The 9,517-nt window shown below is 41.7% G+C and overlaps 2 protein-coding genes across 2 annotated transcripts; one reads left to right on the top strand and one right to left on the bottom strand.

The window, feature by feature from the left end:
• Positions 1 to 263: 263 nt before the first annotated feature.
• LOC121627345 (gap junction beta-6 protein-like) lies at positions 264 to 2,556 on the bottom strand. The gene is made up of 5 exons (XM_041966201.1): positions 2,470 to 2,556; positions 1,672 to 1,843; positions 996 to 1,150; positions 564 to 686; positions 264 to 474 (listed from the first exon to the last, which is right to left on the bottom strand). The coding sequence occupies exons 2-5, from the start codon at positions 1,840 to 1,842 to the stop codon at positions 264 to 266; spliced, it is 660 nt and encodes a 219-aa protein (XP_041822135.1). The 5' UTR covers position 1,843; positions 2,470 to 2,556.
• A 4,017-nt stretch (positions 2,557 to 6,573) lies between these two features.
• sap18 (Sin3A-associated protein) lies at positions 6,574 to 8,634 on the top strand. The gene is made up of 4 exons (XM_041966387.1): positions 6,574 to 6,726; positions 7,824 to 7,933; positions 8,092 to 8,214; positions 8,325 to 8,634. Exons 1-4 carry the CDS (start codon positions 6,655 to 6,657, stop codon positions 8,479 to 8,481), a joined length of 462 nt encoding a protein of 153 aa, XP_041822321.1. The 5' UTR covers positions 6,574 to 6,654; the 3' UTR covers positions 8,482 to 8,634.
• Positions 8,635 to 9,517: the final 883 nt, after the last annotated feature.

The following is a 9,517-nucleotide window of genomic DNA, read 5'->3' as shown; positions in this document are numbered from 1 at the left end:
TTCTCTCCTTCTGACCACACAGACTCCTGAAAAAGAAGGTACATGTGGATTTATGGACCGTCTGCATTTTGATAACTCAGATGAAAGATGAAGGACATGAAATTTTGACAGGCCTTTAAATGTTTATATTGTGTGAGCTGATTGAAACTCAAACACATGTAATACACAACTGATCATTTGAAAATCACTAAAAATGACTTGATGGAATGATTAATAATTTAATCAGTTGATTAATCACCTGACTGTCTGACTCATTAATACCTCTACCTAGTGACAGCCTTGGCAATGAGATATGCAAGTTCAGCCATGTTAAGGACCATGCAGATAGAAGAGGCAGTGGCCATGAAAACAGTGAAGATGGTTTTCTCGGTGGGGCGAGAGATGAAACAGTCCACCAGATTAGGACACGGCCACTGGTCACACTGCACCAGCCGTGGCATCTGGAAACCATCGTATACCACATACAGGGCATACCTGAAGACACAAGGACAAATACTGTATGGAAATAGGCAACATGGGATAATTATATCAAACCAGCAATATGGTAGAATCACAGATCTTACATGAAGCCTCCTTCAAACAGCAGCCTGAACACCAGGCTGCAGGCGTATGTCCACCAGAGGGCGCCAGCTATTGGGAGCCTCCGTTTCCTCAGAGTCTCCAATTCTTCATCCTGGCCTTTGCTGCTGAGGAAACCAGCTCTACCAGACGCCTGTTGCACAGGAACACATGACATGACAAAATAAAACAAAACCAGACAAGACAAAACACAATGTCAAATCAGGTTGCGACACGGCTTGAGAATGTAATACAACAGAAGGGATGACATGACAAGACATCACATGACCAGAAAAGACATGAAGTATGAATTCATAAAGCAAGACATGACAAGATAAGACAAGACATCTGATGGCATGCCATCACATGACATAACATTAAATGAAACAGTGTGTTTCTATCCCACCAGGACAGCAGACAAATCAAACAGCACACACACCTGTAGGAGCCTCCTCTTATCTCTATGGTTCCGATAGGCCACATACATTGCAACCAGGAGCGTTGGTGTGGAGACAAAGACGAGCTGAAGACACCAGAGACGGATGTGGGACACGGGGAAGAACTGATCATAGCAGACGTTTTCACAGCCGGGCTGAAAAACACACAGACGCAGAGAACGTCACACCACTGAAAATATGAGAGTTTAACTGCGTCGTATATCTGTTCCTGTGAGGTCAAAGGTCAGCTACAGAGCAGTGCCTCTGGAACATGGATGTATTATGTGTGGAGCCACTAGGGTTTTGCTTGAGGATACAGGATACAGTAATGTTACACAGCAATATCTAGCAAGTGTGTTTAGCCACCATTAGATACTGGTCATACCAGACCAAATAAGATTATAGGAGCAAAACCCATGATTGCATTAAACTGTACAAGGCTGAGTTTATTGCTTATGAATTAATCTTTTGGTTGGTAAGGTGGAGATTGTGTCATTTCATCTTTCAACAGTTACATAACCTTGCTTTAATGCATCAATTAGCTGGAAGAACTGTGCACATATTGCTTTTGAGATGTTGTATTCATGCACAGGTAAATGACTCCTTGATTCCACATACAAGACATAAAAATGAATATTTGTTATTATGTAGTGAAATCTCAGACTGGGCGCCTTACCTGCAGTGTGTTACAGGTGAAGTCAGATTGCTCGTCCCCCCAGACGCTCTCAGCAGCAACAACCAGCACCATGACCCGGAAAATGAACAGCACAGAGAGCCACACTTTACCCAAGCTGGTGGAGTGACGGTTTGCTCCGACTAACTGAGCATACAGAGCAGGCCAAGACATCCTGGGGACACAGTCAGATACATGAGGATGAGGATGCAATAATATGACAGCAGTCAGCAGTAGAAACGGTATTTTTTTGTACCAGGCTCGGCTGGTTCCTTTGAACCACACATCTGACAGCGGCACAGATGGAAACTCAGAAGGAAGGCAGTGGCACAGGATGAAAGCAGAGACAGGCGATGGAACAAAAGAGAAGTTTGAAAGAAGAAGAGGATGAAAAGGAATGAAAGTGAGAGGAGGAGGAGAGACGGCCCAGCGCCAACATTCATGTGAACTGATGAACCTCTCTACCCACTGTGGACTGTACTGAACTAAACCCACTCAACTAAAAACACACTGAACACACTGTATAAACCCACACTACTACAGTCCTCACTGAGCCTCACCATTCACAGTCAGTGATTGATTGACTGACTGATTGGTTCACTGGTTATTCAAATGACTCATCTATGATATGCATGATATATGTGTATTCATTCTGAGCAATTTGTAGTTGGAAAATGCTTTCGAAAAAGTCCAAAAATATAAATGATTTTTTTCTTCTAAAATTTATTTTCCAAAAGTGATTTAAGTTAAGTTTAGACAATACTACTTTTTCACATCAAAAAGAAAAAGTACTTCTCTCACCTTGTGTCTGGAGATTCAGGTTGTTTGCAGGAAAATATTCCACATGCCACGTTCCTGCATGAAGACGAGCAGCGACAGCTCACTGTCACATCCGTGGCGGCATAATTAAAATGAAATAGAACTGGATGCAAGCTGGATCTTCCCAACAGTGAAGAAAACACAAACCTGCAGCCTGTGCTTCCTTCGCATGAAATAAAAGATGCGTGTCAATTTAGAGAACAACATGAGATGACTTCCTGTGACGACTTTCAAAATAAAGCCACACAAATTTACAAAAGTACACTGAGACAATATTTACGTAGAAATGTAGCCAAAAGAAAAACAGTTAAGGGATTTTCATTTAACCACTATTTCTACACACTACACATTTCTGTCACTCTGTGAAGATGTACAAAATAGCAATGGGATTATTTTTATGAGAGTTTCATGACCGATCAAAGCAGTGAAAGGCCGGTGGAAAATCATAAAAACATAATTGTCAAAATCAAAGCAGCAGATACGGCTCAAGCTTTGCTCCAAAACTGCTCAACCCTACTTCCATACTGCACGTCTGTTATTAGACCTTCCCCACCTGCCCTTTCAAACTGCACACCTCCAGATTTCAGCCACATTTGCTGTGTGGCTCAAGGGATGGCGTCAGTTTTCCCGTCAGCCGGCACACTACAATATATCTCAGCTACTATTGGATGTATTGATTTGAAATTTGTGGAGACATTCACGGTCCCGAGGCGATGTATCCCAATGACTTTGGTGATCCTGACTTCTCCTCGAGCACCACAGCATTCATATTTGTGATTTCTTAGTGAAATGTCTCAACAGCTGTTGGAGGGATTGCCATGAAATTTGGTGAGAAATTCATGCCCCCCTCTGGATGAACTGTTTTGTGATCCATTAATCCTTCATCTAGTGCCATCATTAGGTCAATGTTTTAATTTGTTCATGAAAAAATATCTAAAACTACTGACATCCCATCAGGCTCAGCTGTGCTGTGTGTTTCGTGTCAGGATGTTAACACACTAACTAAGATGGTGATAATGGTAAACATTATACCTGCTGAACATCATCATTGTTTCTGTTAGCATCAGCTAGAATGCTAAAGTTAGCATCAGCTCAAACCACATCTGTTCCAGACAACTGGTGAATCCAAAATTTCAGACCTTCTACGAGAAAAAATACGACGTAACGACAATTCTGACCTCCGACAGAGGAGACACAGAGCCTGCGTCTGTACACTTTTATAGCACTTCTACACATACTACAACTCGGCATTTGTGTATGCAGACGCATTCCACACAAGCATACTAAAAATAAGATGGCGACCCCACAGCTGCAAGAGGAAGAACTCCAATGTCGTTTTTTGGCTGGAATTAGATAGATGTGTGTAGAGATGGATCTACTTGCGCACCCTCTCCTCAAAACAAGCATCCAGTTTGCTTCTTTAGTGTCTGCAGCATCGGTGCTTGTAGTGCATACAGTCCTTCATGGACATGAACTGTGATGTAGTCTTGTTAATGGTTTCGGTTACAAACTTTAAGTCTCAAACTCAAGCCAAGATAACCCCGATAAAATCATCTGCGTTATTATCATTATTATTATTATTTTACTTTGGAAAGCTCCTGCAGAGCCACAGAGGACATCGTGCTGTCACAGGCTGAGTCGTACTCTTCTTAACAAGTAAACTGAACTTCATGTGTAAGATCAGTGGAATGTTACTTGTAACTTGAGGGAGCATGTTTACAAATGCTACACAAATCAGCTTTAACAGGTGGATATTAAAGGGTCATCACCTGTTGTTCTTACAGGCTGCCCATGCAGGATGGAAGCCAGAGGGCTGAAAGCACAAAGTTGTATTGTGGTGAAAAGTTGTGTGTCTGTGTGTGTGCGTGTGTGTGTAGACTTGTATTACTCACATTGTGGAGACATGGATCTGTTTACACAGTCACATTGTGGGGACTTGCCTTCCTGGTGGAGACAAAAAGAAAGTCCCGTAAATCATTACATTTTAGGGTGAAGACGTGGGTTAAGCTTAGGTTTGGGGAACAGTTGAGATTACAGTAAGTCTCCAGGAAATTAATGTAAATCTACGTCATGTCCCCAAATGTCTTTGTGTGTGTGTGGGCGTGTGTGAGATCTCTCTATGATGGTAACAGGATGCAGGTAGAGAGTCAAAGTGGCTTTTCAGACCCAAACCATCACTTGGCAGCAGTCAGCCTGCAGGACAGTGCAGCTCTGTGTGCTGCTAATGACTGTGACTGATGTTTGTTGAAGTGTGGGAGCAAAACCAACTTCCTCAGTTTACACTGCGGATGCTCAAAAAACTGAAATGTGTGTATTCTGCTTGAGCTGCATTGTCAGGGTAGATATGTGAATTGGGATGTAAAGATTTGTAGACAGCAGTCGTTAATGAAAATTATCTAGAATATTGTTTAATAATTCTCATTTGATCATGAGTCACTATTTTGATAAATAGTGATGTTGTTGGTGGTGGATTGCAGACACTGACTCTCTTCTGCATCACTGCATATAGCATGAGCCTGCAAAATGAGCAGCAATGATTTCAAAGGGCAGCAAAGTGTCCTGTGTTGAGACTGAGAGGGCGTTCGTGATTCTAATGGAGTCATTAGGGGAGCAACTTATTCCTGATGCATATCAATGAATGGATATCAGTGTCAGGACTGGACTCAAAGACCCACTGTTTGATCTGTCAGTCAGGACCCAGCTTGAAAAAAAAACAAAAAAACAGAGGGAGAAGGGCTGGCGGATTGTTTCGAGTCATCCATTCTGATGCGAGGTGGTGGTGGTGCTGCTGCTGGTGGGGTGGGGGGTAACACAAAGTGAATGAGTAGGGAGAAAGAGAGAGAGAGCTGAAATAGAGCTGATTGTTAGAGTAGCTCCTGATCAGCCAGCCAGCAGGAGAACAGAGAGGGCCAGTGTCCGGGTACACACACAACCACACACTGTACAAACACACACTGTACAACAGTCACATATATGTTACCCAGAAAACACACACTGTAATGAGTGAGGGGGAGAGCAGCATGTGACTGAATAGCAGGTCTCAGTTCTGTAGGTGGACTTGGCTGACTGGTCCTGGATCAGCCACTTTACTGTATGAAGGTTTGTACAAGCACTGCGAGATACCCTGATGATTCCTGGAGTGCAGTGCCGATTTTGAAAGATTGCGAGATTCAGATTTCTCTGGTACTTTACAGTCATGTTCCATTCTGGTGATGTTTCTGAACTACACTTCTCAGAGATGTGATGAGGCAGATCAAAATTGATATGGTATGAAAAACGAAGAGATTAAAATGCACAGTGCAAGTCTGATCCATCAGTAAATTATGCAGTAAAATCAGAATTTAAGGCAAAACATGTTCATCTTCAGTAGCTTTCTTATGCAATCACACATAACTCTCTTGCCTAAATATTCACAGGAAGAGCTGTACACTTCATATGCAAGTCGTGAATATTAGCAGCTGAGACATGTCAAGACATGAGTTTTCACCCTTGTGCAAAAAAGTCCAGGAGCAATAACATAATTCAACAGGCAGCTCTTGTACATCCACATGCCTTGCATGTTGTTAATCATAGAACATGTGGATTTTTTTCACCTCAGTGTTAAACAAAAGGTGTCTCTCTGCATCACTGCAACCCACTGACCCACTCATTATTGATGCAGTTAAGTTCAGTTTTAGTTGTTAATTATTGCCGATTGATTTTCATATCTGAGATTTTTTACTTGGAATAAAGTCAGAAAAGGAAGATAGCTCTCGCATCAATGTGTCATCAGTGTTTTTGCAGATCATAGTGTTTTATAAAGGAGGAAATAAAAACAAAACATTGAGTCAGGGAAATTTTAAATTTTTGTTAATCCTAATTCTCTTATACTTAGGTGGGTTATATTGATCAGTGTGAGAGAATGTTTGTCCCATGCAAAAAGATATGAATCAATTGATAATAATTTGAAGTTATTACAACCCTGTGCGACGCGCAAAGACGCGTGCTCACTCCTAAACAGTAGGGGGCGATATACATGTGACTGGCTGCTAAAAGCTGGGAACTCGAAATGACACCGGAAACGGAAACACCCTTGGTCACATTCGTTGCTGCAGCTACGATAAAATACCCAAGCGAGGTGGGAGAACTGACGACCGAACTGTATTAATATATCGGTGAGAAATAACAATGGCCCTTGAATCGCGGATCACACAGGAAGAAATCAAGAAGGAACCAGAGAAGCCCATTGACCGAGAAAAGGTAGAGAGCGGGATTTTATTTCAGAGCCTGGTTTAGCATGTTTACCCAATGAGCTCGAGCGTAAGCTAACTTGGTTCTGCTAGCCCTAAATGCTAACAGTTTGGAGACTGGTTGATTTATGTTCTGGATAAACTGCAAAACACTCTAACGAAGGTCGGACGTTTTATGATCGGCATTACTGTTTTGTTTTTAAGACGCGTGATTCTCTGCGTTATAAAGCGAGTAAACTGAAATTACATAGCCACTGCACCGTGCTAGTGTGCTAACTAATCAGAAATATATATTCATCCCCAGTAGATTAGCTTTATTGCCTAACTTCAGACTTTGAAAGCAATGTTTGAGTTAACTTTCACCCCGTGAACTGGGATAAACATCAATAAAAGGTACTAAAGACATACATTTAAAAAGTTTCCATGCTTGAGGGTAGGAACACAAAGCTAGCAAAACCTTAGGTCGTTTACAAAACTGTTATGTACGGATACGTGCGGCATGCATCCAAACCGGAGCAATCACCCAGTTTCGCAACTTGTGCAACTTTCCCCAGGCAGCCTGGTTGTCCCGATAGGTCCTACTTTTTGTGTTTGTATTTTTGCGACTAAAACTACAGTTATACATCGGAGACATTGTGGTGGGATTTTAGATGACACTTTCCACAGGTTTCTAATAGTATTTTCACTAACAGTCATTTGGGATGGACAAAGCATTAACAATACGACTTAATTACGTTTTATAAATGAATGAGAGTTATATATAGATGCTTTAACGTTATATATTGTTTAACTTGTATTATCATGACTATTAATCTGTTTCAACGCCTCTGAGGATAAAGATAGTCGGGTTAATATCAGCTGTATATCGGAACTAACAGTATCCAGTTGTAGTTACCCGTTGTGACCACTGAAGGGCAGTGCACCTTTGAGGTAGACACATCAGTATACCATATCCTCCAGGGCCAACTTTCACATAAAACTGATCCCTGTGTTGTATTAGTTTCTAAGTCTGTGTGTCATGGTTCATGTCCAGCAGTCCATGCTGATTATGACCAGTCATTCTGCATACTTTTCTTTATACTCTTGTGATGCTTGTTTTTGCTACAGACCTGCCCCCTTCTGCTGCGAGTATTCACCACCAATAGCGGCAGACACCACAGAGCAGATGAATTTGCTCGTGGCAACGTTCCCTCCAGTGAACTGCAGATATATACATGGTGAGACTGAGAACTTTTCACTCTGTTTCTTTGCCAGTGTTTTATGTTGAATTTATGAGGCAACAAAAGCACCTTATTCAGGTACTATTTTATTTGCATCTCGAATTTGGCACTGGAGCAGGTCTCTGATTGCGTGTGTGTGTGTGCGTGTGTTTTAGGATGGATGCTACTCTGAAGGAGCTAACTAGCCTGGTTAAGGAAGTGTATCCAGAGGCCAGGAAAAAGGGGACTCACTTCAGCTTTTCTATCGTCTTCCCCGACCCCAGAGGGAAAGTGTACAGGTTGGTAACGCCTCACAACAGCACTGGTTGGATTCATGCAGCAGGCCTCTTGCTAACTGGTCTGAATTTTGAGTACTATGCATTGAAACATATGCTTGTCCCTCATTCAGGTTGAAAGAAATCGGCAGTACTGTATCCGGCAGGAAGGGCACAGATGACTCCATGACGCTGCAGTCTCAGCGCTTCCAGATTGGAGACTATCTGGACATAGCTATCACACCACCCAACAGAGCCCCACCCCTTGGCACACGCATGAGGCCCTTCTGAACGTTCACACACATAAACACACACACACACCAACCATCATACATACGCCAACACACATCAACATTGCATTTTTTGTTAAGTTTTTCTCTGCATCATTGTGGATGATTTTTGCAATTAAATGTAATCTGTAATAAAGTTGTCATTTTTTCCAAAGTATCTGCCTATTTCTGTGTAACATACTGTGAGATGATATTAGGAATTAAATTCTACTTTTCAGTGCTTTAGACTGCATTTACATTCTGGGAAAAGTCACTATTTAATAAGATTTAAGGTGGTCCAAATCCCACCAACTGCATTCTTCCTATTTTCGTCCCTGCTCTTGAGGTTTATGGTCTTACCACTCTAAATTCACCAGGTCTCATTAGATCTCAGAAACACAGTTCAAGGCCTTTGTGAAGTAAAATGACCAGACTTAGTGTCTTCCTTTCTCACTTTAGTTCAATCTGGTCAATCTTGCCTTCAAAACAGCAGCAAAGGCGCTGATTGTCATTGGATGTCGTTGTTTCGAATCAGCCTGTTCTGATCACTGACTTCAGAAATAAATATTGTTCCACTATGGTTTTGTCCACTCCATCTATCGTAATTAAAGTAGGCCCCTTCTTTAAGTCTTAAATTGAGCGTTATAAACTTGTGTGAACGTCACCAATGAGGGGCTGAAGAAAAATGTGCGTTCATGTGACTTTATTCTATTATTTCATATAACAGTGGAGCAGTATATCCACACAAACAGAAAACATTGTCAACAAGGACTTTATTTTTCTTCAGCAAACTGTTGTATTCAATGCAATACTCGTTTCTGTCACAAGTGTGATTAAGTGCAATAAGTTATAGCAACAGAAAGACTGAAATATTTCATTAAATTGTGTCTCCATCACCTTAAAGTTCAACTTCTTGTGTACAGTAATGACAACATCACAACACTGAATAATTTCAAACACTCAAGTGCCATCCTCTGGCTGCAGGCATGAAGGCAGACACAATGACAACCGGCATCTTCTGACAGATTGGTCTGAGGCAGCTTGGAGTCGCCAAGACC

The sequence above is a fragment of the Chelmon rostratus genome, chromosome 24 (genome assembly GCF_017976325.1).
Source record: "Chelmon rostratus isolate fCheRos1 chromosome 24, fCheRos1.pri, whole genome shotgun sequence".
Lineage (NCBI taxonomy): Eukaryota > Metazoa > Chordata > Actinopteri > Chaetodontiformes > Chaetodontidae > Chelmon > Chelmon rostratus.
The sequence above is the reverse complement of the archived record's forward strand: the minus strand, read 5'-3'. Positions and strand labels throughout refer to the sequence as shown.